The sequence below is a fragment of the Tiliqua scincoides genome, chromosome 2 (assembly GCF_035046505.1).
Source record: "Tiliqua scincoides isolate rTilSci1 chromosome 2, rTilSci1.hap2, whole genome shotgun sequence".
Lineage (NCBI taxonomy): Eukaryota > Metazoa > Chordata > Lepidosauria > Squamata > Scincidae > Tiliqua > Tiliqua scincoides.
The window spans coordinates 253,744,100-253,771,273 of NC_089822.1; the positions used below are offsets into that span (position 1 = coordinate 253,744,100).

At 47.3% G+C, this 27,174-nt stretch overlaps 2 protein-coding genes across 2 annotated transcripts in view; both read left to right on the top strand.

Annotated features, from left to right (window-relative positions):
- The window catches only part of LOC136640720 (chromosome partition protein Smc-like), a 42,833-nt gene extending 30,882 nt beyond the window's left edge, over positions 1 to 11,951 (top strand). The window contains exon 4 of the mRNA XM_066616006.1: positions 7,019 to 11,951. Coding sequence (XP_066472103.1) covers positions 7,019 to 9,077 — 2,059 coding nt within the window. The 3' untranslated portion in view covers positions 9,078 to 11,951. The remainder of the gene's footprint in view (positions 1 to 7,018) is intronic.
- A 1,615-nt stretch (positions 11,952 to 13,566) lies between these two features.
- On the top strand, positions 13,567 to 19,461 carry LOC136640721 (uncharacterized). Its single transcript, XM_066616008.1, has 2 exons — positions 13,567 to 14,357; positions 16,513 to 19,461. Exons 1-2 carry the CDS (start codon positions 13,901 to 13,903, stop codon positions 17,037 to 17,039), a joined length of 984 nt encoding a protein of 327 aa, XP_066472105.1. The 5' UTR covers positions 13,567 to 13,900; the 3' UTR covers positions 17,040 to 19,461.
- Positions 19,462 to 27,174: the final 7,713 nt, after the last annotated feature.

The window sequence follows — 27,174 nt, forward strand, 5'->3', positions numbered from 1 at the left end:
GGTTCCTCCCTTTATTTTGTCCTCACAACAACCCTTTGAGGAGGTGAGACAGAGATAGTAATAGCCATGACATCGAATGAATAATAATGATGGCCAGAAAATAAATGCAGTGAATACTTCCCCACAAGCAATAGATGAAATTCTGCATCAAATGGTATATGACATGATGGTATTATTCCTAAAAGCCACGATTTCCAGAATTTTGGTCACTAGGGTGTCACCCCCCCCTGCCCCAGATGTCTCATTGGCCTGTTTTTAGTTAAGGCAGTGGTTCTCAAACTGGGACCCACCTTTTAGATTGACAATCTGTCCAGGACCCATCAGAAGTGATGTCATGGCTGGAAGTGACATCATCAAGCAAAATAAAATATTTATAAATAATTAAATTAAAGAAAAACAGATAAATAAGGGGAAGCCAGCCCTGTTTCACCAAGTGAATTTTCTCTGTGGCCTGCCTGCAATAACACCCCCCCCCCCACACACACACACACAAATAAATCATTGAGATTTTCAGCCCTCCCCAGTGCCCACCTTACCGGCTGAAGCCTCTGTTTTATTCTTTTGGGGGGGGGGGTGCTGCCTTCTAAAGCAATTGTTGAGCTCCACTTTCGTCAGATGGGGACCATGCAGCTAGTCTTGCATTCCCCTTTGCCTGACTTGAGCAGGAGCCAAGGCACATTTGCTTACTTGTGAGTAAACGCGACTGTGAGGCTTGCTTTCGCTTTCCATGGGGCTCAATACATTCGTCTGCTTGGACGGAGGGACTTCCTTCTTGGGTGTTTTTTGGGGGCTGCTTTCATTAGATAGGAACCATTCTGGTGTCACTGGATTTCTCTCAGCCTGCCCTTTCCAACGAACTATGGCAAGTTCGCCTACTCACGAGTAAACGCGCGATATGGCTGAGTTTCATTTTCCATAGGGTTCCATGCAGTTTTGGGTTTCCAGTTTTTTAGCCATAACTTTTGATGGAAAGGAGATATTTCAATTGGGTTTTTTCCATTGCATTCCACTGGAAATTCCACATCCAACGGTATATGGCATGATGGGGTTACTTGTAACCTCCACAATGTTAGTGATGTTGGGGCATTTGTGGTGTCACCCCCCCCAATGGTGGTACCCAGGGTGGACCGCCCCCTGCTAGCTACACCACTGTGAGCAGGCGAGGCTGCAGGGAGCCCTGACTGGCTTATGCTGGGGAAGGGGCAGGGCCAGGCGGGATGACCAGCGGGCTCATCAGAAGCCCAGAGGTCCTGCAGTTGGGTGGCGCTCACAGAGGCCTCCCCAAAGTTAGGGAATGCTTGTTCCCTTACCCCAGGATTGCATTGCCCTTATGTCAGTGCTGGAAAGTGGGTTAGGATTGTGTCCTAAGTGAAGGTTTGGGGACAGTGAGTGAACGTGGATGATGAATCTGCCCTCAGGAAAGGCATTAGGGTCCTTGTTGCCCCCCCCCCCATCAGCATCAGTCAGGCTCAAAGGATCACAAACCCCACTTCATTTGGCCTGGACCAATGTGGGACCAGTCACACATTGAGGTTTGTGGGGAGGACGGAGCCCCTTTGGGGTCCAGAGGACTCCTGCTACCCTCCAAGTGGGGTTAGGGAAAACCTCCACCTAACCCTGGAGACTGCTGCAGACAACAGTGGACTGAATGGACCAAGGGTCTGACTCAGCCTAAGACAGATTCATGAAAAACTAATTATTGGGAACACTGGATGACTCCCCTCGTCCCTCTGGGCACAGGAGGCGGCAGCAGAGCCACTGGCTGCTTGCAAGATAACAGATTGATTTGGCAAAACTGGGCAGCTATGGGTCTCCAGCACCATCATTTATGTCAGCACAGTGAGGAAGGAGGAGTCTGCTTCAGCACCAATGTACACGGCGCCTTCATAGATTCTGCAGTGGTTGCCTGGCTGATTTATGTAAAAAATTAGAGCTCCAGCTGTGCAAGAAACGGGTCAGAGAACAGTGGCCAGGAGCCAAGTTGGCAGACACTAAAAGGGGGGAGGCCCACGTCAGCTAGAATGGGCCCCGCCAATTAAACTAGCAACAGTTTTGGCAGACTGACTTGGCTTTAGACTCACCCCTCACCTTATGCCAGAGTATTTAAGCGTAATGCTTAAATAGCATATATTCAAAATTGCCTTGAAAATCCCCTATATCAGGAAAATATGTACTGTCTCTTCAATATTTACATGAGACAGGAGAGAACCGAGTTCAACAGGGAACAGCACCTTCATTCTCCAATCTCACGCTCACTTTCAGGCACGCACATAATCAGTGGAATGGCGGGTAGAATCGCCTGCACCATGTAAGCTTTTGTTTCTCTCTCTCTCTTTTTTCTTTTTGTGTAGTCAGGGTGACCAGATACAGTGGATGACTACAGATACAATTAAAGGCATAGGCACTCTAACCATTTATAGAAGAGGGAATTTGGGCAGGTGTGGCTTTTTAAACCCTTCCATGTTGAGCTGCACCTGCCCAAAATCCCTCTTCGAGTTAAGGGTATAGGCACTCTGTTCTCCACTGTGTCTGGTCATGCTGGGTGTAGTTGAAGCAAGCCAACTTAAGCAGCCAACTGCACTTAAGACAAGGGGTGACTGTATATACACCCCTGCAGGGCAGATGTGGGTGGCCAACCTGAAGTCAGTCCAGGGGTAGTGGGCAGGATATGTAGAGAAATTTGCAAGGAGATCACGGCAGGCAGGATGGTGGGACCACTTAGTTCTCCTCCTCTGCCTCACCGCCACATCTCCCCACTGGGAGTGTTGCCCAAGAAGGTGTGGTACAAGTGCCCTGATGGCAGAGTGAGACATTGAGTCCGTGCTGCAGCTATTAAGGGTTCATCCTGATGATGTCAGTCTGCTGGGGTTTCTCACTGGGGCAGCCAGGGTTTGTCATTACAGGTGGGTAAATTCACAGATGAAGGAGAATTTAGGCACTTGGTTGGAATTCCTGTTCTGTTGCAATTCTTGTTGTCCTCTGGTGGGCTGGGAGGCTCTGAGGCAGAGCTCCAAAGGCAGTTTGCCAGCAGCACCTGGGGGTTGGGGGACACTTTAAGGACCACTGGTATGCAGCAAGGTGGGGTGGACTTCGAGAGGGGTGGACTTCTGCTTGATCTTTTTGCAATTTAGCAATAGGTATCTGGGGAGCAAGATTTTAAGAAAGCCACAGTGTTTCTGTTGCAATAACCAAACAGTGGTCTTGTTATCAACCAGTAGCTTCTAGATCCCTGTAGTGATGCAACTAGTCAGGGGTTTTGCAATCAGATATCTGTGCAGTGGTACACTGTTTATTGCCAGATGAGTTCCAGGGCTGCAGAATATCACAGTCGACACACTGGCTTGCTTTAGGAGATGTGGTTTCAAGAATTAACACCCTGGTGGATCTGTAAGCATAGCCCGCGTCTCCTAGGTCTGTGGGTCTCTAGGATTTGCTGCACGCAGAGTCTGCGAAACATTATTAGCCCCCAGCACTAGGGTATACTGCAAATATGACATCAGGAAATGTGGGGTTTAGGGTGAAGTGTACAAAGGGGAACTTTTTGCAACCGTTTGTTGACAGGGCCATTCTGTCTCTTGGCTAGCTTTCCATCCACAAAGTTGCAGAGTTCTCAGATGTGCAATCTCTCTGTCTTATAGCACAATCCTGTTCCCACCACTGTAGCCACACCGAAAGGGGGGGGGGCAGACCAGGAGGCTTGAGAGAGGTAAGGGAAAATATTTTCCCTTACCTTCCATCAGCCTCCCAATCGCTAGTGGGTCTCCTCAGACCTGTTCTTTAGCTGGCACAAGTATGAAGAGAGAAAGGGGGCATGTCAGGAGGTGAGGAAGGGGATAGCATTCAGTGCAAGTCACCCCCTCCTGCCTCCAGACACTACTCTTTCCCTCCCCCCATTCTCTGGTGCGCTGTGGGCCTCTGCGTCCTCTCCACGAGCTTTGCAGCCTCTCCGTAATCCTCATGATCACTTAGTTCTCCTACCTAGACTCTAAAGCAGTGATTTTCAACCACAGTGCCATGACACACTGGTGTGCCGCAGATGGTTTGCAGGTGAACCATGGGACTTTGGAGAGGGTCATTTATTAGAAGGGCAATTGGGGGATTTGAGCCCCCACCAGCAGTAGTCAATGGTGAAAAAACTGATGGTGTGCCTTGACAATTTTGGCACCTTGTCAGTGTGCCATGAGATGAAAAAGGTTGAAAATCGCTGCTCCAGAGCCGTTGTTTCATCTGTGCTGCTTCTGCCAAAGAACTTGGCAGAGAGAGAGAGAGAGAGAGAGAGAGAGACAGAAGGAGGCCTCAGCAGGCGAGGAATAGTACATTGGGAAGGGGCAGACCAAGCGGGATGAGGGAAAAGGGAGACGGTTCTGAGGTGCTGGGTGAGCCCAATTATCATGTGAGCTGCTCTTTTAGCAGCGCTGCTTCTGCTGAGGTGTCATTTTGCAGAGTTCCTCTCGGCTGCTGAGCTGTGAAGCGACACTGCAGCAGGAGCTCCTGAAAGGTGATAATTGGGCTGCCGAAATATTTCGTGTTTTGCATATTTTCTCATCTGTCATTGGCAGCTAATGAGTTAGTGCCCAATCCTTTCCAATTTTCCAGCACTGGTGCAGTGGTGCCAGTGGGGTGTGGCACATCTGTGGTGGAGGGGCAGTCACTGGGGCCTTCTTAAGCTATGGGAACATGTGTTCTCTTACCACGGGACTGCATTGTGGCTACACCGGAGCTGGAAAGTTGGATAGGATTGGGCCCTTGCTCCGTGAGAACAAAGTGCTTATTTCTGGTCATCACCTGTTTATTGACGTCTCTTCATGCTGAATGACGAAGTCACTTCCGGCCTCAGGAGGTGCCACGAATGCTGTTTGACCTGCTGTTTGAGTTTGAAATCCCTGTTGTAGAAAAGCCTATATTGACCTTGATGCTCTCCTCTTTAGGGTCAGGGTGGGAATGCTCTCAGCGGGAAAGACAGTAGCTGGCTGTCACCTCCAAGACACACTAAAAGGGGGTAGAGTATCAGAAGGTTTGGACCCTCTGCAAGTGGATACCTGTTCATTTAAATAAATTGTGGTCCATTTATAATGCATACCACTTGTCTCATGTATTATCGGGGAATATGCAGGCAAGGAAAGAAAGAGCCTGCATTCAGTGCACAGTGCTACATTCAGGCTTCAATCCTATGCATGCTTTCCTGAGAGTAACTCCCTGAGAGAAGGATTTTTTTTCCTGAGTAAACCTGCATAAGATTGTTCTGTCCATGAATTTGTTTGTTTCTTCACTTATTTTGTATCCTGCTTTTCTCCCTGAAGGGCTGTTGGGGTGCCCACCAACCTGCCAGACCCAGACTTACCTTGCAAGAGGGCCAAGGAAACGCAAGGGATGGGTAGCTTGGCCAGGCAAGAGGGAGGGCTGCCTGGCACAGGCAAGTCTGCCGGAGAGCCTCCCACATCCCCAGCTCGTGGGGAGAGATCTGTTGACAGGGCACCTCTCCCTGACTGGAGCACCTGGTGTCGGGGAGAAGGTGGGAGACCAGAAGGACCTGACCCAGTAAGAGGTCAGGGAGGAGGGAGAGACAAGGGAGGTAACCCCAGGAAGAGAGGCCCTGGGAGGGGCCCCTTTTATGCCTTCCCCAGTAAGGAAGGGGTGGGGCTGGAGAAGGAAGCAGCTTATATAATGGACAGGAGGCCCATGATGAGGGCAGAAAGCCAGGACTGGAGAGGCAGGAGGCTGTGTCTCCAACAGCGCCTGCCTAGGACGCAGTCTCAAAGGCTATGCCAGGGAGGAGGACCAGGGTGACTTAACCCCCTCCCCCGAGCCAGCCTGAGGCCTCCTGCAGGGCCCCAAACAGGGACCATCCCCAAGCTGAAGCTGCCTTCTCCCCAGCCCTCCAGTCTCCCCTACAAGGGCATGCAAAGCAGCTTGCAGAACCATAAAAATAACATTTAATTCTCAAATTTACCATCAAGAGCAGTGATTTGCAACCTTTTTCATCTCATGGCACACTCACCATTGACTCAAATGGTCAGGGCACACCACCAGGTTTTTGACAAGGCACACCATGGTGCCAGTGGGGGCTCACACCTCCCATTGGCCCTATTAATAAATGACCTTCCCCCAAATTCCTGTGGCACACCTGTGGACCACTCGCAGCACACCGGTGTGCCACGGCACAGTGGTTGAAAATGGCTGATCTCGAGTCTAGACCTAAAAATATCACAAATAAAACACTTGTGTAGAATTGTGAGTAATGCACAACCTTGCCATTGCAAATGGTGCTGTAACATTTGGAAAAAGACCGATCTGGGACTTTAGTCACATGACAGAGAAAGCTTCTGTCAATAGTCAGAATATATTAATGCAGTGCAGAGAGTGGGAGAAAGGGGAGAAGGAGATTACAAGGAGGGGCTGGTTTGTGTGCTGGCTGTGTGATGTCTGAAATGTTTTACTAAAAGGAATTTGCAAATTATCTGAACAGTGGTTCTCAAAGAGGTGGGTCGCAACCCACCATTGGAACCAAAAAGGGTCACTTTGCCCTTAAGGGGAGTGACCCAGAAATGAGTGTCCCAATGGCGCACTGTGCACATTCCAGCAGCATTTAAACATGCCTGGGTGAACTGCAGTCACCTGGAGGGTCCTGGAGGCTCGCAGCCCCCTCCGCGAGCCTCCCCTCTGCAGCAGTGTTCTCCGAGCAGTTTGCAGTTGGTGCTCTGGAGCACAGAGTTTCCGAAACCAGAAGTGGGTTCCGACTGCAGATCAGAGACCACTGCTGTGGAGGGGAGGCTCACAGAGGGGGCTGCGAGCCTCCGGAACCCTCCAGGATGCTGCGCAGTCCACCCAGGTATGTTTAAATGCTGCTGGATGCCCACAGCACTGTCAGGACATCTCTCCCATCCCAGTCCCTGCCCCCACAAGCACTTACCCCCAGTTCTCAGACTCCTGGAGAGTTTGAGAACCACTGAACTAGAATTCCCACATCTGGAGGAGAGAAAATATGTTCTTCTTAGTAATCAATTAAAATATGTTTTAGGCTCACAGGTAACAGCATGGCCAGTGAAGATGAGCAGTGCCAGGCTGTGGTTAAAGGTGTGATGATACTCAGCAAAGCAAAAGATGTAAGAAAAGAGACAGAGCTAATGATGAAGCCCTATGCCAACTGGGAAGAGTATCTGTCTCCGGCTCCTCTTTCCATTGCCGTCTTGGGACATCTAATCTGCATCTCTGCTGGCCAAGGAGACTTCTCCATCAACAAGAATCCACCTCCTCAAGGGTTCGAACACATCAAATACCCAAACTCCTTCAGGGCCTCTTTATGTCAAGTGAGTAATGAAGGCTGGCATGCTTTTAACGAAGCCCATGTCAACATGGACCAGATTCGTCTCCTTACTGCAAGCATCCCAGGAAGAATAAAGGACATAGTTCAAACTCTTTTCCAGGAGGTAGAGGTGGTTGATGCTCTGCTTCCAGGACAATTAAGGAGTCTGAAATCTATAGCAGAAAAATGTACGTCCCAAGCTGTTGCTGTGAAGGACAAATATGCCAGTGTGATTGCCCTGGTTCAGGAACTCTTGGAGGCCGTCATCAGTGCCGAACAAGTTTATAAGGAAGAGCTGGAAGAGGTGAAGACTGCGATAATGCTGACAAAAATTAAAGAGAAAGCTGCACAAGAGGCTAAGGAAATGGCAGAGAAATACCACAACCAGTTGAAGCAGCAAACTGATGATTTATTTCAGGAGTACAAAAGGAACATGGAAGAAATACCAACAGGTTGGAATGCTGTAGGTATGGCCATTGTGGAGAGTTTTGGAAAAATAATTCCCAATACGGTTGAAGCTTTTGGCAACTTTCTCTCAGGTAAAACAGGGAAAGCCAATTTTGAGAATGCTGGGCATGAAATCAACATCTGTTTGGCCACATCACCGATACTGGACTATGCAGTAGGACTCAGGAGTAAGGTTGTTAAGGAGGGCGGCTTGCTTAATATGGAGAATGTTTATGACAAGATAAAAGGGCAGGTCAAAACCAACTGGGTGAAAAATGGTTTCATTGATGTGAAGAGCAAGATTGAGAGGGAGGCAGACTGCCATCTCAAAAAGCAGGTTCTGCATCTGTGTGGCTTTGGTGTTCGTATCTGTGAGAAGCTGGAGAAAATAGCTAAATCCTACCAAGAAGGAACAGAAGAAGAGCAAGTTCTCATTGAGGAAATAAAACAACTAGAACGACAAGCAACAGAATTTGATTCCTTGAGGAAGTCTACACTGGGATCTAGCCCGATTCAGCCCAAACCCCCCAATATGGCCAAATACCAACAAGAATCAACAAGCGAATCCAGTGCAATGAGAAATGCATATGTGAAGGTGGAGCAGAGCCGGGAAATGCTGAAGGCAACTCAGGAAGCTTATCAAAAGAGTTTTGAAGAACTGAAACAGCGGAATCAAGAGATGAAAGAGCTTATATGTGAGATGGAGAATTTCAAGATGAAGAAAATCAATTTTAAGGCTGCGCTTAAGATGCTGACCAAAGGGTTGAAAGCAATGGGGGAAGTGAAGGAGCAATGGGAGAAAATGATACGGTTCTTCCAAATGGTGTCCAACCTCATGGATTCTTGCCTAAAGCAAAAGATCAGTGACTTCTTGAAATATGTTTTAGATGTCCAGACGATAGAGGGCTATTCATCTGACGCCTTTGTGAAAGACCTCATCTACAACCACGTGTTCAGTGCTTCAAATGTAGCAAATTTGGTGCACATGATTGCCGAGACCTACACTGAGGTGTCTGAGAAATACCTGATGGATCGGGTCAGCAGTCTGGGGAGGCTCATCACGCTCGACCCTTCAGATCCAGAGTTTAAAAAACAGCGGAATGCGTTAAACAAGGGTTGTAAGGAGACCCAGGATGCCATCCTCAGCATGGTGATAGAGAAGAAGGAAGAATATGATAGGAACATAGAGGCTAGACTGAAGACCATGGATAGAGAACTTAAGGCTGTGCTTCCTCCCACAATTATGGAAGAAAAGAAGAAGATTAGGGATGCAGTGCACCAAGGGATACGGAAGATGACCACTGTGGAGGAAGATCAGTTTGCCTAGAATGGAGCATCTGACAGAATGGTTGTCTTTGCTATCTGTATCAGGTGGCCCAACACGTGGCCCGTGGGCCTCATGCTGCCTGCAAGACCGTTTCCGGTGGCCTTCGAAATCCCTGCCGCAGCCACCATTCACCACATTCTCCCGCTTCAGCAACATTTCAGTCTCCCTGCTGCCCTGTTCCAGCTTCTGCTTCTATTCACTGTCTCCTGTGCCTGCCAAACCGGAGCCTTCCAGTAGCTCAGAACCTGGAAGTAACTGAAGGTGACATCCTCACATCACCACCAATTATTTTGGGGGGAAGTTGCACGCAGCCTCCCCGCACCTCAGAAAGTCTCCCAGACCTGGTTGCGTACAGAAGTCCTCTTGAGGCTCTCCAGCACAAGCTCACGATCCATGTTGAGTCAAACCTGCAGACCACAAACCTGTGGCTAATGAGGGTGGACTGCACCTTATTTTTGAGTGGACCCATTTTACTTCTAAACTAGCAAGCACTAAACCTGTCAAGTTTGCCTGTAGTGCGGAGAAGTAGGACCTGCAACAACCATAATGACTAGTTTCATGATAATGCAAAGCTGAAGCAGACCAAGTTGCTGTCATCCCATCCCCTCATCCTTCGTTGCCCTGCTGGTGTTTTTTTCCAGGAATTCCTTCAGCATGCTGTAGCTCTTGAAGGCCCCTCAACTATATACCATTCTCATCAAGCTTTTTTAAAGTCTATTGTATATTTTATGTTATACATTTTATTTTGGGGGGACTCCTATGAATTCCATATGCTGCCGGAGCTCGTGTTCTGGCTGTGTAAGGTCCTTTATGACTGTGGCAAAACTCAACACACAGTTTTGTGCTGTCGGGCCACATCTGCAAGCAGTGAGCCTGTCCATGACTCCTGACACCACTAAGTCAGCATGGGGGGTGGGAGGAAGGTGAGGTGGGGTGGAGATCGTGGTGGGAAAAGGCCAGAAAGGGAGTGGTAATGGTGGTGGCTGCCCCACTGATATCCAATGCCCCTTCCCAGCCTTGATCTGCCTTCCCAGGTCCATTCAAACTTGTGCCAGCTATTCGGTGCCAGTCAGCAGCATAGGCTTTCCCCTGGGCAAGGGAACAGATGTCCCCTTACCCTGAGGAGACCTCTGGGACTGCCCAGAACAATGATAATTTCTTTTTTGGTCCACCTCTCCCAGTCTTGTTTCTGGGTGGCCCCATTTTGCTTCCAAACAGTCCCAGGTGGGCTACTAGTCCCAAGCCCTCCCTGCCAGTCTCTGCAACCGCTCTTTTTTAGAGATGATTCACTGGGAAGTACAGTTTCTCCAGATGTAGCTGAGGCAAACAGAAGCCCTCACTGCTCCTCAAAAGAACCTACTGAGAGTGTAATTATTGAACTAGTTTTGAACCAATTAATACTACTTGAGGTTTAATCAGCTTCAAGCAACCAAGAGATATGAGGTGCCCATTCAATTCCAGATCACAGAAAAACGTGTTTCTGAATTGGTTTTTGGACTTAGATTGAGGTTTGTTTCAAATACCCTTGAATATTTGAATAGCCTCTGTGAATTTCTCTAACAGCAATTTTTTTTCCTGTAGAATGAGTGGGGTGGGGAAGCTTTAATTTTATTCTTCTCTTTTTTCTTTTTTTAAATAGGAGAAGGCCATTATAATCCCTGAGCTAGATTGAATCTTCCTTGAAATTTTAAGTTTATATTATAATATATTATATTATATTATATTGGAATAGCTTATCTGTTGCTAACCTCTGAATTGATAACATAATGATTGAAGTGTTGCATTAACCATATAACTGCTAATGTAAGCATTTTATGTACCAATTTAGCAATCTCCAGGGTAGTGCCAAGAAGGGCCATGTCCCCCTCTGGGAAATCTGGTGCTTCTCCACACCCCAGGATTAAGTCAAAGCCACATGTACCGTCATGCTTTAGGCACATGGAGGTAGATTTTCGCTGCCACCAGAAATGTAGGCTGACCCTTTTACCCAGCTGGGGGTCTGCCTGCCAACCAACAGCCTTCAGGCTGAGGAGGGAAAAGGACAAGGAGTGTTTTGACTAACCTTGCTTCATACTCTTCCTCATCCCCATGCAATCTCACACACACACTCAAGCATCATGGTCAGGAGAGCAAACTTGGACCAATGACCAGCTATGAGCTAGTTTTGGTCAAGGTTCTTGTTCTCCAGAGATACCAGGCAGTCCTGGGTCCTAATTAACATCTGAAAGAGGAAGGCTGTTGGTGAGGTGTGACCCAGGGCTTTAGTCAGAATAGAGACTGTCAGCCCAATCCTATGCATGTCTACTCAGAAGGAAGTCCCATTAGAGTCAATGGGGCTTACTCCCAGGAAAGTGTGGATAGGATTGGGCTGTGAGACAGACTGCTTCCTAAGTCTGCTTCGGTATCCACAAATACTGAGATATTGCCTTTGAGGCAGAAAAGGGGTTAACTTAGGAGAAGGGTGTTTGCTCATGGCAGTTATCAAACTTAGCTTTTATATGAAAATGATCTCTTGATTTATCTTTCATTTCTTGGAGCATGACTTGCTGTATTAACCCATTTTTGCCCAGCACTCAGGTGTACACATTTGGCCCCTGTTGCATATATACAACATTGGGTAGAAATGGCTTAACTGATTTCTTGTAGCCATCATTCTTATAAGCAATCATTCTAAAGTTCATTTTCGTTTACTACTATAGCTCATATTCATGTAATATTATAACTCGGATATTCAATAAAATCTTTCTCAACTGGCCAGGTTTTGTCATCTTCTTAGGCCACAAACCTATTTGAATGCTGTGCTGACAGTGCACCGACGCCAACACAAAGACCGCTGTAGCTTTACAGGTTCACTTTCCTGTCCTTGAGAAGGCTGCTGTGGAACTCTGCAGAGGACCCCTGTGGCAATGGTGCACTCCTGGAAAACAAAAGGGATTCAGAGGAGTGTTTGGCTAGCAATAGCAATGGTTGGTGCCCCTGACATTTACTGAAAGAGAGCAGCTCTTGCCTATTGCAGGAAGTAAGGTAAAGGTTACCTTTATGTTGGTAAAGAGGGCTCTGGGATTTCCCACAAGCAGAGAGATCAGCAGAAGAACACTTTTCCCACTGTAAGTTCTACCATCCAGCCTGTTGGCTGCTATCAATACATATGTTCCACCAGGTTAGCCAACAGTTGATAGCCTGAGGATCTTTTCCCATAACAATATGTACTCTAACATTTGTACAGCACTTTGTAGGAACAGATTTGGAGGTGTGGGTTTGAGGACCAGTGGGAGGAGCTAAAATTGGTGTGATAATGTTTGTGTTATGTGAAGTGAAAGGGCAAAGCAACAGAAAGTCTCTGGGATTTCATAATTTAAAAAGATTAGTTAAGGATTTCAGATAACTAAGGGAAGTCATGGCTGGGTATTTTTTTTTTTTAATTAAGTGTCAATATAGAGGGCTTCCAATTTGATTGGAACGGGGGGGCGGGACAGGGGAGGTAACAGTAACCCAACCTGTCCCTCGAGTCTTCAAGGTGGCAAAGCTCTTAGGAGCCACCCCTGGCTCGCTTGGGCAGCAAGACCACAGGGATTCTTGCATTGTAAAAGGAGACCACGGAGCCTTCAGTACCTGTGGTAGTGCCCTATGCTCTATCCGGATGGGGGTGCAGAGTGCTGTGCGGGTCCCAGTATCAGCACTCTAGGTCATTCTCAGCCAATGGGAAATGTGCAGCCAGAAGATGACAGCCCAGATTCAATGAAAGGGAGAAGCATGACAAAGAGGTCGTCTGTGTGCTGGCAAAGCTGCAGTTGTTCTAGCTGGTTTGAAGGAGGTGAATGATACTTCTGATTTCTCAAGGCACCAAAAACGGACAAATGCCACCAGACCCACCTGTGTTGGTGCCTAAACAGTTAATCCAGGTTCAATAGACAACAATCCTGCTGAACAGTTTCTTTTATCTCTGAAGAGGCCAGAGTATCCCTTTTCTTGTCCATTTTCTGAAAGGGAAAATGGGAACTCACACAGTGAATGAATGCAATTGTCTGGAGAGAAGGGCTAAGCCTGCTGTGTGCTGTTATTCTCATAACTGATAGTCCAGGTCCACTCCACCACCTCTGCCTGATATGTTACCTCTGCTTGGCCCATCACTGCCACCACTATCTGGTTGAAAAGGTGTGGATTTCTAGACTTAGCCTGCAATCCTATAACATTTACCTGAGAGTAAACCCCATTGAATAAAATTAGATTCACTTCTGTGTAGCCATGTAGACTAAGGATTAAGCAACCGGGGTCTTGTTAGGCTTAATCAAACATAACTTTAACTGCATGTACTAATCCAGTTTTTCCCCCACACAAATACTGTAATACGTTGGGGATGTGTATGCAAAATGTGACAAAGGGGTGGGGACATTGACACTGCTGCTGATTCAAATCAGGCACCCCTTCATGCACTATTTACAGTAGGAAAAATGCTTCTGTTGGAAACTGATCCCGCCAAACACTGCATGTCATACAAACTTCCCACTTTCTATTTTAAAGAATGGGGAGAGAGGGGAATGCCATAAATGCAGATAAATTAATGTGGGGTTTGACCTTCAAAACTTTTTTGGCTGCGGGATGTAAACAAAAACTTTAGTTTTTCCTCTGGTGCTACAACACTGATAATTTTGGTAGTCCTTTTAAGTACTTTTTCCAGATAGATTACAGCCACCCACACATAAAATTCTTCAGTGACTTGCTTGGCCCCAAGAACCACAGATTTCTCTCTCACTCACTGCTAATTGCTTTGCCCATAGGACTCTTGTATCTTAACTCTTTCATGTTCAACCGCAAACAATAAGATGTCTTCACTGATTGACCGGCACCATTTTCAGTCAGGAATGGGAGAACTTGTGAATTTTGCTCAGAGCCTGTTGGAAAGCCCAACAGACCATCATGCTAGAGAGAAAGTCCAGAGACACACTGAGAGAGCATCGCAGGAAATGCAGGCTGCCTTGGGAGTGGCAAACGGAGAGTTGAGGAACATTGACAACCAAAGCGTGAAGCTGGTGGCAGAGAAGAAGAAAAAGGAGGGTGAGAAAAATGCGAAGAATCAGCATCTTAGTTGTCTGAGGAACCAGCTGGCCTCCTACAGGTCCTCAGAAAGTAGTTCCAGGAATATGCTGGAAGCAGCTCAGAGGCACCTGGAAGAAATGAATCGGCAAGTGGCAGCAAAGAGGCGAGAAGTAGAGCAAAATGAAATAATAAGAAATGTTGGCATTGGGCTGATGTTCATTCCTATTGTGGGCATCATTGCTGGTAAGTGGCTTTTCACTGACATTAATACTAAGTTGAACACTAACCTTTGAAGTAAAGGCCAAGGCTGTGTGGATTGCAGTAAAACAATATGAGGCAGCACTGAAACCGAATCAAGCATTTAAAAAAAAGCTGAATTATCTGGCCTGCGTGTGTGCTACAAAACTGCATGTACAGATCAGTCCTCCTTATCTGCTTTCAGCCAAAAACCAGAAGTGCCTTTCAGAGGCCTCCAAGAAGCACACAGCCTCCCTAGGACTCAGAACACCTCCTGGACATGAGCAGAAGGCATCTCTGGGCAATTCCAGGGGATCCTTTGAGGGCCCTCACATCAGTTGAATAGGTATCCATTGGGTACAGATCCACTGTGGATACTGTGGCCCAACCTGTACTTGGTTATTATTTATTATTATTTTAACTTATTCGCCTTCCACTAGTCTTGGGGAAGAGTTAATAATTATATGGGGCACAGAATCCTCACCTTTGTTCTCTCACTGCCAGAAGGTACTGCAAAAAATCCCCAACCACTAATCAGGCAGCAGAGCAAAAAATGCCTAGTCAGTCATGGATCAACCAGCAAATTCTATATCACCTTCATGGCTGGAAGGTTGGGCTTGATCCTGTGAGGCATTCAGAAGAGTTGCTTAGTGCTCGAAGAAGCTCCAGAACTAGTTTCACTAAAATAGTCTGTTACTCATCATTCTCTGCAATGCATAACCACAGAGAAATGACGAATTAGTTCTAAGATGAACTTTACTGTGTCCCCAAGTGATGGATGTCTGAGTTACGGTGGCTACTTCATCTTTTTTGCATAGTGGTGTTTTTTGTGCAAATGCAACAGTGCTGTTTCAATTTCCCTACTTTCCCACTTCCAGATAGACCTCCAGAACAGAATTAGTGCTTAACTTGGGAACTGATGGCCCAATCCTATCCTCCCCACTGCTGGAACTAGTGTTCTGGTGGCAGTGTGTGCTTTCCAGCCATTGCAAAAGGCGTTAAGAAGAGCCCTGCTGCATCAGGTCAAAAGCCCATCTGGCCCGGCTTCCTGTATCTCAAAGTGGCCCACCAGATGTCTCAGGGAGCACACAAAACAAGAGAATTGCACCCTGCTGCCCTCCCTTGCACTTGGCACTCCGAGGCAGCCTACTTCTACTTTAAAACCAGGAGATTGCACCCATCATGGCTTGTAATCCTCCAGAAATTTGTCCAGTTCCCTTTTAAAGGCATCTAGGCCGGATGCCGGATGCCGTCACCACACCCTATGGCAAGGAGTTCCACAGACCAATCACACGCTGAGTAAATAAAATGTTTTATTTTGTCCCAACTCTCAATTTTGCTGAATGTCCCCTGGTTCTGGTGTTGTGTAAGAGGGAAAAGAACATCCCTCTATCCATCCCCTGAATAATTTTGTATGTCTCAGTCATGTCCCCTCTCAATCATCTCTTTTCTAAACTGAAGAGCTGCCAATGCTGTAGCCTTTCCTCGTAAGGAAGGTGCCCCAGCCCAGTAATCGTTTTTGTCGCTCTCTTCAGCACCTTCTCCATTTTCAATGAAATAGAGCCACTATATGGCTCTGTGGAAGCTTGCTGATGAAGGTAGGATTGTGCGGAGAATGGGGCAGTGACAGGGATGGGGAGGAGGGTGGATCGGACCTGAGAAGGGTGTGGGTTCAGTTGCAGCGGCATCCACCAAATCCTAGCCCCCTTCTTTGCTCAATCCGTTTTCACAGAGCCACTTCAACTTGTGCTGGATAGATTGCTGGTGCAGGTCCGAGTAGAACCACTGGGCTGGCATGTACCTTCTCCAGGGCAAGGGAACAAATGTTCTTTTGCCCCGTGGAGGCCTCTAGAGGCCAAAACAGCCCCGCAGGATGCAGCAGACACCACATTGGTGCCACTGCAACTCCCCATCCATATGTGGTAGGATTGAGTTGTCAGAGTGTGTTTGAGTTAACAGTGAAGGCAACCAGGAGTGACCCTATGCTATGCAGCCTAAAACATGCCCCAAATCCTCTGCAATGTGTATGAGTCCTGGAACAGATACTCAAAGCTCCTGGACAGAGAAGTCCATGGGGAAAGAACTCCCTCAAGACTGAAAGGTTGAATGTGCACTTCCAATTCTTAGTAAATGGGGAATAAATATCAACTTTAATCCCCAGGTTCTGTCATGGTGGGCTGTGGTCAAGTGGCTTTGGATGCCGCTGAGAAAGCGAAGAGGGAAGCTGAAGAGGCAGTTCAACGACACAGAGAGGAGGTCTCCCGGTACGCAGCAGAAACCAGCAGATTGTCCTCTCTCATATGGAATGCTGAAATGGATATTACAAACACACAGTACAGAATCATATTGATTACGTCAGAGCAACACTCGCTGGCTTCAAGGCAGGCAGAAATAATTCGTGTTCAGGATACTCTGAGGAAATGTGTGAACTTCCTCAGCCTCTTGGCTGGGAAAGTCAGTGTGGCTGATGATTTGTCCAGGGATATTTTGATCTACGAAGACCTTGAACATGTCCTTGAAGATATTCTCCAGCATGTGTTCCCCTTAATGGGTCAGGGAAACGAAGGGGTGATGGCCCTCTCCAGTGCTGAAATTAGAGGGCTCATTGGGAAGTTGAAATCTGCCCAGGAAAGCCTTCGTGCCTTGCCCTACACAGAGGCCTCAAATGCAATCTCAGATTTTGCTTGATCTCATCTTTTTTTTCTTTTCATCAAAAAAGAATAATAATTTTGCAATTGCTTTTGAATTCTAGCAAGCCATGCTCCCATTTCATGCACTTGCATGAGACAGGCCAGGGGTCTCCAAACCCTGGCCCGCAGGCCACATCCGGCCCTCCAAATAATTTTATCTGGCCTGCATGGTTCCCTAGCCTCTCAGAGCTCCAAATAACTCCCAAAATGCACTTCCAGGTATCTACCTCATTCAGCCACTAGCAGTGCTGAATGTAATGCAATGTACAGTAATGGAAAGAAATTATTCCATTATATTGCACTATTACATTCAGCGCCTCTAGTGGCTGAGTGGGATATGTACCTTGTATATTCCTCATTCAGCCATTAAATGAATTCGTGTACCCATTGAACTCATTCGTGTACCCACTAAGATACCTGTGCCATGTACTCTGCAGCTGCTTTTGAATTCTAGTCAGCTCTTTTCCCATTTAATGTGCTTGCATGACGTGGGCTACTAACACACTCATTCATTCACCTGCAAAGGGACATGTGTGTATACCATATTATTCTGATGAAAGCTTCAGATACCAAGGATTGCATTCTGTCTCCTGTTTGCATTCATTTAGTTAGTTTACTTCTTTCAACCCTGGGTGTCTTGAGCTGGCACTGTAGCTGAGCTGAATGTTCTTCATTTCAACAGGACAGACATTTCTCTTAGGGCTCAGTTCAGTCCCTGACAGATGCAGGACTTACGCAAGCAGGACTTGTCAGAGTCTAGACTCCTCTGCCCTCTCCTAGCAAGCGCACATGGATGCATGCACCAGCAGCAAGCCCCGTCCATTGAAGGGGTTGGAGGCACCTTCAGTACCCCCACCAAACCCTCTCTGCTTCCTGGACATGAGTTACTCAGGGCTACTAAATGTCAATAACTTATAGCCAGCTAGCCAGCCAAAAAACCTGAATAACATACATGAAGCCGAGGGGGCCTCAATATGTAGCCATTTATTTAGGTTCATAGCATAACAGAATTTAATTTCAGGTTTTTTTAAAAAGTTAATGAAAATATTTGTGTGTATGTGTACACACATGCTGCACACAAATACTATAGGTTCCAGAATGCCCATATTTTTGTCGCATATATGTTTGTTCATTTTTCAGCGATGAGCAATAGTTAATATTAATTAATATTAAGTAGTTTTGATAGATGGTGACAGAGTGACCAGGGTAATATGCCATTGGGGCAATAAGGCTTAAAAGCATAGGGGCACATAGAATAGTGAAAGCCATTTTCATCTAAAAGAATCATAAGTTAGTCTCACAGAAAAACTGCTTAGAAAGCTGTTTTGCTAGTTTCACAAACCTTGGAATTTGGAAAAGGTAGTTGTATCTCAAAGATAGATAAACTCCTTCTTGGCAGAAGTATACGGCCAGCCAAGATATCATAAGCTGAGAAAAACACATATATGCAACACTGTAGTATGAAAAGTCTTAGTATTATCAGTTGGCAGGCTAATATAGGTTTAGCTAGCTGGATGCAGACACCTGCAAGAGACAAATTTAGAAAAAGAATACATTTAATTAGATAAGCAAGAGCATTCTTGAGAATCAACCTTTGAATTGCAACTGAAATGGAGAAATGAATGTTAAAGGGGGCTGGTGCAGGGAAAAAGCAGTTTGCCTGGCATGTAATGTCTGAATAACTTGTTTGAAGGTAAATGGGAGAAGGATTTCTTAAAAAGAAAATGTGATGCTGTGAAAGTTTGGCTTGTTTTATGTTAAAATATATGAAAAATCACAAGAAGCTGGCTGGAGCCTTAGCTCACGGTGCTAGGCAACCACTAAAGGGAAGAGGTCACTTCTTGGCAAAGATATACACCACTATACCCCTTAATAGGAAACTGGTCACAATAGTCAAATAGAATTAAGGCATAGAGTAAAACTGTTAAAAGGTGGTTTAAAGGACCTTGCTTAATAGAGGTTGGCAGAGAGCCCCACAGTGTTTTGCTAAAAACAGGAGAAGGAATGCAGGGGAGATAAGACAGGTGGCTCAAGCAAGGCCATCCTAATCAGGAAGGGAGATGTATGCCAAGAAATAGGTCTGAAGTCCTGCCAAGGTCAGTTCTGAATAAAATAATGTTATAGTGCACTCTACTGGTTCTTGAAAACTTTGTAATACAATATGTTTAATTGTTTAATTTTACCTTATTTGGAAACCTGTAACTTGAAGTTCACCTATCAAGTGTCTCTAAGGCTATCTACAGCCTATTAAGAGTTAGCCCCATCTATGATGTCAAACTTCAGCCAATGGGAAGTTCAAACAAAGGACCCAGAATGTTATAAAGGGTCTGGTTAAGACAGATACTCGCTCTCAATGCTTTGGACAGGAGTTCCATGAGATGCCCATTGCTAGCAACGAAATAAAAGCTTGCAGACGATCACCCTTGACTACTGAGTCTTGCTTTTTGGACCTTGCAACAGTTTCACATGAGAATTCCTGTATATGTTCTGGGGCCTACATTTATTATGTATGCATATAATGCCAGAAATGGTTCATGGTCCTCCCTCATTTTCTGAGTTAGAATTGTACAGCTGGCATGCAGACAACCTGCACACTAGAGGGAAGAGGCATTCCTGCTTCCTGTCAATGTTCTGGCTGTGTCTCTAGAAAAGCTGCCTGCCTGCATGTCGTGTTCCTCAGTTATGCATGAAACTGTTCCTCTGTTAAGAAAGAAAACCTGTGCTTCCACTGCTAATAAAGAAAAGCAAAGGTAATGGGCATGGAGGGGTGGGGGGGCATGGATAAGTGAAACTGCAGGTACCGGATTCCTGGATATGGGGAGATGCCTGTATTAATAAGGAACATTTTTCTACATTGTTGTGAAGGAGGAGTCTCCAAAATGAGGCACTATCCAGATGTGTGGTCAGTCTCCAAGTCTGTATGGATGGCTAATTGTCATTCGTCAATGTAGTTTTTTTATTATCTATCTTTGTATGCCTGGGTGACTGTCATTTAAGACAATTCATTTTTCATCTTTGGGAATAAATAAAATCATAGGTCTGGCTGTAAACCTTTTGTGTATTAAAAACCCAACATCACATCATTAACAGGATGCTCTGAGCATATTAAAAGCCCTATATAAGTTTACTATTATAATGGACTATTCGTTGTGTTGTCCTTAGTACAAATTCTTAGGTTTCATGGCGGCATCTGGAGATGCAGGAGGGAGTCTGCTGAAGTGTGAAAGTAATATAGATTCATTATAAAATGTCAAGGAACTACTGGGTCAGGACAGAGAGGCACATGTTCAGGGTCAGCCCATACATGAAGCAAGGTGATGCGAGTTGCATTAGTGGGCAGCCGATTCAGAGTGCCCTTCATCTCAAGCCTGCTACTGCCACTGTCTCACATCTGTCTCACGGATGCAACCCACACTGATCCACTTTCCCCCTACCAAACCTCCTTGCCTTGCTCCAGGTGCAGTTTCTTCAAACCTGGAAGCGTGGGTCTTCCAGTTTGATTCCCAGGGACTGTGTGAATAAAGGAGCTCCCCCATTCCTGCAGCCCCTTTAAATCAAATGAGAAATCCTGCACTTTTGCAGCTGAAGATTTGGAAAGAGGCAGCAGACCGGAGGCAGTATCGGCAGCGTTCAGGGTCGCTCTGTTGAATCCGGGTGAAAAAGCAGCTTGGTGGGAAATAGGCAATATCAAGCTTTGCTTCAGTTGTATCTGCTCAAAAAGCTGCCCTGGTGGTCAAAAGAAAAACGTGAACAGCCCTGAGCAAGGCAGTCACTGTTTGCAGTTGGATGGGGCAGAGATTGTTCATTCATCAAATCCTCTGTGTGAAGAACTCACCTCCCAGTGTGTAGTCAACTAGAGCAAACCATTTAATTTCATCCATTTGAAATTGTATCACCAAAAAGAGACTCCATTGCTGAAGGAAAACTATGGCAGTGGGTATCCAGATGATTTTCCATTTCTACAGCAGTAGTCTCAGATGTGGATAATGAACCCAAGAATGCCTGGCTCCCAGTTCTCCTGCAAAGGAACTCAAAGACTTTCCCCCACTCCAAACCTCCTAGAACTGCGAATGCCTTAGATCACTTAAATGAATCTTCTGGAGCTTGAAGTGTGCCTGTAGTGTGGCATGGATTAGAAAGATTATTAAGAGGTGGACAATGGCATAGCTAAGGGGGGCAGGGAGTACATTGCCCACACCTTGAGATAGTGCCAACCTATACCCCTGATGGTGGAATCGAGGCAAAAAAGCAGCCTCCCCAAAACTCAGAAGGCCTCCTGGAGGCATCAGAAAGGCACTTACATTTTTTGTGGACCTTCTGAGGCCTGAGGAAACTGTATGGGGGTGTGCGCATGTTAAAACTCTTTGTGCCCCCAGGTGCCAGATTCCTTAGCTACACCACTGGGGGTGGATTCAATCTGCTTATTGGAGGATAGACCTGACTTTATTTGGGAAGGGGCTGCTTCTGCAAATACAAGTCGGGGGCCTCCCTATCTGTGCCCTTGCTATAATCCATCCAATTCCATGTTCATAAAGAACTGGTACAGCACTATGAGTTCTATCCTCAAGTATAATGACTCACCAACCCCACTCCCCCATCTTAGAAAACAAATAACATTTGTTGCCTTTCCATAGTGCAGTATAGACCAACCTGAGACAAGCCAATCGAAGTTCCCCCCCCCCCGGGTTCTGATGGTAGCAACTACATCTCAAAGGAACAACTAGTGATGAGAGTAATTCTCACAATTATGCAGGGGATAGATAGAGTGGATAGAGGGATGTTCTATTCCTTCTCACACAACACCAGAACCAGGGGACATCTGCTAAAATTGAGTGTTGGGAGGGGCAAAAGAAAATATTTCTTTACCCAGCATGTGATCAGTCTGTGGAACTTATTGCCACAGGATGTGGTGATGGCATTTGGCCTAGATGCCTTTAAAAAGGGATTGTACAAATTTCTGGAAGAAAAGACCATCATGGGTTACAAGCCATGATGTTTATGTGCAACCTCCTCATTTTAGAAGTAGGCTACCTCAGAATGCCAGATCTTGTGTGCTCCCTAACTTGGTGGGCTGCTGTGAGATACAGGAAGCTGTACTAGATGGGCCTATGACCAGATCCAATGGGGCTATTCTTGTGTTTATGTTCTTATGAATCTTTGTTCCCTTACCTTGGGGCTCCATTGTGGCTGTATTGGTGTAGTAAGAGCAACCAGGGGTTACTTTCTGTGAAGTACATCATCACATAGCATGTCTGGGAGGAATGGGGGCATGACAGGGAGAGGAGCAGTGGGTGGGAGGCAGAGTGGCATGTACCAATATACTATGCCCCTCTCCCTTCTCCCTCTGGAGGCAAGAGGCTTGCCCGAGCGCAAGGGAACAAAAGTTCCCATACTATGAGGAGACTTCCGCGACAGTCTCCCTTCAGGATGCAGCATTCCCTCTGTTGGTAAGCCTGCACTGGTGCTGGCGGGTGGCATTCCATGAAACAACAAGAAAGGGTTGCATCGAGTGGCAGAGTTAGAAGGGCAGTGAACCCCATTCCCAACTATCTGCTTAACTGAATTTCACCATAATAACTCTCCTCCATCCTCTCTCAAGATGCCTCTGCTAAGACGTTCCTCCTTTTTTTCTGGCAGAGAGAGAAAGAGCATGTTCTGGGAGGCTTAAGGACTAGAAAGGATGAATGCGGGCAGAGCAGTGTGCAGAAGCCAGAGACCTGAGCATGGTGGCGCTGGAGGAAGACACCTAATGAGCAGGCCAGGGCAGTGAGAGAGTTGCTGCAAGCTTATGTTTGTGGAAGAAGTGCTTGGAGTACTTGAAAGCACCATTGAAACACTAATTATTCAAGATGAAAGCAGAGGGAAGCCCCAGGATGTGGCTAGCTGAGGTCTTGGGTAATGCTGGGGGTGAAGAGGACATGATGAGAGGGTTACTGTGTGCTGAGTAGTTTCACATCTTTTCAGCTGCCAAATCAAGGCCCAATCGGAATCAAGACTGTGGCAGGGACAGGGACTTAGGCTCAACTTCTATTTATTCTTACCCAGGAGTAAGTCTCATTGAATGCAGTGGAGCTTACTTCTGAGTAGTAACGCATAGGATTGTGCTGTTAGGCTCTTATTCCCCACCACAGTCCTGAACTTGACCTGAACTTCTAGTACTTATGTTTTCGCATAACTAGTAAATCTTGAAACAGAGGTCTCAGAATGAAACTGAAAGTACAATCAGCCTCAAGAATAAACTGAAAGACAGTTACTAGGTGAATGGAATCATTGGAAATGATCATACCTGAACCTTCCCCTGCCTGCTTTTCCCCACAGCCACCTCGCCTCCCCAACCTGTTTTCCCCCATTTGATCAGAAACCCTGAGCAGGAACCAGAGTTTGGCTGTGGGAAAAGTGACCTGGCTGTGCAGGAAAGGTGGAGGGGGGAGCAGGAAGGGACCCACTACTTCTCACCTGCAACTGCCACAAAGACGGGACTGATAATCCCATGTTGTCCATCAAACATCTAGTTCTGACCTCAGAAATGGATTGATGGCTCATCTTCCGCTATGGCACTGGTTCCCAAACTCTCCGGGAGAGTTCGGCGCACTGCTTCTCCACTGCAAATGTTCTCTTTCCCCACTGCAGGCCATCGGTGTGAATGGGAATTCTGTGTTTGCTCCTAGCATTGTTTTGCTAGGAGTTTGGGAACTGCTGTAAGTTCCTGTGGGGGAGTGGCAAAGGCAGCAGCACAATCGCTTGGGGGGGGTACAAGGGTTTTTCTTTAAATGTACCTGAGGCAGTGCCAGGCTCTGGGGGGGGCAGTCAAGGGAGCCTCTCGACCCCTCTGAAGGGCTCCTGTGCCTCCAAACATCTAAAAATAGTTAAAAAAAAAAAAAAAGCCACTCCTTGTTTCGCGACAAAACCAGAAGTGGCCTTTTAAAAACTATTTTTGGAGGTGCAGGGAGCCCTGCAGAGGGGTCCACAAGCTCAGAGGCCGGCACCTCGGAGGCCAGCACTGCCTCAGTTAAGCTACTTTCCAGAAGGAAAACAGGAAGTACTGTTTAATGACGCTCCAGAGGCACAGTAGTGCCTGGACCAGCAAGAACTGGCTGTTTCTACCTACATAATAAATAAATAATAATAATAAACTTTATTTATACCCCGCCCTTCTCCCAAAAGGGACCCAGGGCGGCTTACAACGTTAAAAAAGGATTAAAACATAATTTAACAAACAAATAAAAACATATTAAAAAACATTAACAGATACCATAAAAACAGTAGTCAGATAAAAAGTCAGATAAAAAGAGCATAAAGCAGCAGATCATAGAGGACTCAGGCCTGTAAAAAATACTAAAAGATGTAAAAAAGATGTTAAAAAGGCCATGAACTCAGAAGGCTTGTTTAAACAAAAGGGTCTTCAGGCCTCGCCAAAAAGTCTCAAGAGAGGGGGCCATTCTCAAGTCAAGGGGAAGGGCGTTCTATAATGTTGGTGCCACTACTGAGAAGGTCCTATATCTTGCCGCCGCCCCACGTACCTCCTTAGGCGGTGGCACTTGTAAAAAGGCCTTCTCTGATGACCTAAGAGGACGAGCCAGATTGTGCGGAAGTCGGTGATCTCTAAGATACCCTGGCCCAGAGCAGTATAGGGCTTTAAAGGTCAAAACCAGCACCTTGAATTGGGCCTGGAAATGAATGGGCAGCCAATGTAGCCCCCGGAGAAGCGGGCTGACAGAGTCAAACCACCTAGCTCCAGTGACCACATGGCTCGCCGCATTCTGCACTAGTTGCAGTTTCCAAACCGTCTTCAGGGGCAGCCCCACATAAAGTGCTTTACAATAATCTAACCTCGATGTCACCGTGGCATGGATCACCATGGCCAGGTCTGCACGATCCAAGTACGGATGCAGCTGGCTTACCCGCCGAAGCTGAGCGAAGGCCCCCCCTAGCCACAACCGCCACCTGGGAATCCAGGAGCAGCTGTGAGTCCAGGTGGACCCCCAAGCTGCGGACCTGCTCCTTCAGAGGGAGTGCAACCCTATTCAGAGCAAGCCGATAGTCCAGCACCTGCATCGAGGATTTCCTAACCAGGAGAGCCTCTGTCTTATCCGGATTTAATTTCAGCTTGTTAGCCCCCATCCAGATCCTTGCTGCTTCCAGACAGCGCTCCAGGCCCTCAACCGCCACCCTGGAGTCTGGAGGAAAGGAGAGATAGAGCTGGGTGTCATCAGCATATTGATGACACCCCACTCCAAACCCCCGGATGACCTCTCCCAGCGATTTCATGTAGATATTAAATAGCATGGAGGACAGAATTGAACCCTGCGGCACCCCACACCTCAAAGGCCAGGGTGTCGAACAGGCATCCCCAAGCACCACCATCTGGGACCGACCATCCAAGTAGGAGCGGAACCACTGCAAAACAGTGCCTCCAACTCCCAACTCGGCCAATCGGCCCAGAAGGATACCATGGTCGATGGTATCGAAAGCCGCTGAGAGGGCCAGCAGGACCAACAGGGACGCACTCCCCCTGTCCAGTCCCCGGCGTAGGTCATCCACCAAGGCGACCAAGGCAGTTTCCGTCCCAAAGCCTGGCGTGAAACCAGATTGAAAAGGATCCAGATAATCAGCTTCATCCAAGACCCTCTGGAGTTGGGCTGCCACCACCCACTCAATTACCTTGCCCAGGAACGGGATGTTGGAGACTGGCCGGTAGTTATCCAACATAGTGGAATCCAGGGAGGGCTTCTTCAGGAGGGGGCGAACCACCGCCCGTTTCAAAGCGAGTGGCAACGTCCCCTCCATCAAGGAAGAGTTGACCACCCTCCCTCCTCCCACCCTCCCTCCCTCCCCTCCCCAAGATCACCCCAGTCAGCTCAGGCAGGGAGATGTTTGGGCAGCAGGGCGGGCGGTACACCAACAGAATCCCAATCCTGTCCAGTCCTCTTAACACAACATGCAGGCACTCGAACCCAGCAGACTGCTGGACAGGGCACCTGGTAAGGGAGATGGACTCATGATAGACCACTGCAACTCCCCGTCCCTGCAATCTTGGCTGCTGCAACACCTGGAAGCCTGGTGGACAAAGTTCAGAGAGACTAACGCCTTCCTCCATGTCCAACCAGGTCTCAGTAATGCATACCAGGTCGGATTTCTCATCCAGGATTAAATCCCGGATGATACAGATCTTGTTGTTCACCGACCTGGCATTCAAAAGCAGCAGCTTCAGATGCAGGGACTCACTGCCAAGACCACCAGGCATCCGAGAATTGGGGGAAGGACCAGAAGGGGAGATGATCTGCCTATGATGAACTCTCCTTCTCCTGTAATGGCCTGTCCGACCCCCACCACCATATCTCCCCTGGCCCGTCAGTCTCTTGATAGTGGTACCCTTCCCTTCCCCTGAGCTCCCTCCTGAGAAAAAACACATGTGGCGAGGCCCACCTTCTGACACTGGCCGATACAAAGAGAGACACCCAGCAGGACTGCTTATAAAAAGATAAAAACAAGGCAAGCCCAGCACTGGGTGTCTCACAGGCGGATCCTCTGCCGCAAAAAGACTGTTGCTCCTCTCTCCCCTGTCTAAAGAGAAGGGGAGGATATCCAACCGCTGTTATTTGGTCCACTGACCAAGAGGGGACCAGATCTTCCAGGCACAAGCCCCGGGCCAAGAGCCCTTTGGCTCTTGCCTTTCGGCACGTGCCAAAGGCTCGCGCCTCTGGCAAGCCCAGCAAAGATGCCTGCCAGGGAAGGGAGGAGGAGAGCACTCGAGTCGACAGGCCTGCAGACTCCACCCCAGCCGGCCAGACCCCCAGCTGAGCCTGATGGGCCCTTCCAGGTACTGCCTCTGGCAAGCCCAGCAAAGATGTAGATACCTGCCAGGGAAGGGAGGAGGAGAGCACTCGGGTCGACAGGCCTGCAGACTCCACCCCCAGCCGGCCAGTCCCCCAGCTGAGCCTGACATATGTTTCAATTTACATACAGACTTCTGGAACCTAACCTAAGCTGCAAGTGCACAGGGGATTTAGTCTATTTGAGTCTTTGATTTTTTAGGCTAAAACCCCCGAGTCCCATATCAGTGCCCAAGTTTTTGACACATGTGACTCAAGTTCCTACAAATCTTGAAAAAGTCATGTTTTGCCAACTCGAGT

Bases quoted from the DNA above. Each gene is read 5' to 3' on its own strand.
- LOC136640721 (XM_066616008.1), top strand. From the start codon at position 13,901: ATGTCTTCACTGATTGACCGGCACCATTTTCAGTCAGGAATGGGAGAA. The intron at 14,358-16,512 runs GTAAGTGGCTTT...TTTAATCCCCAG, and splicing joins TATTGTGGGCATCATTGCTG to GTTCTGTCATGGTGGGCTGT.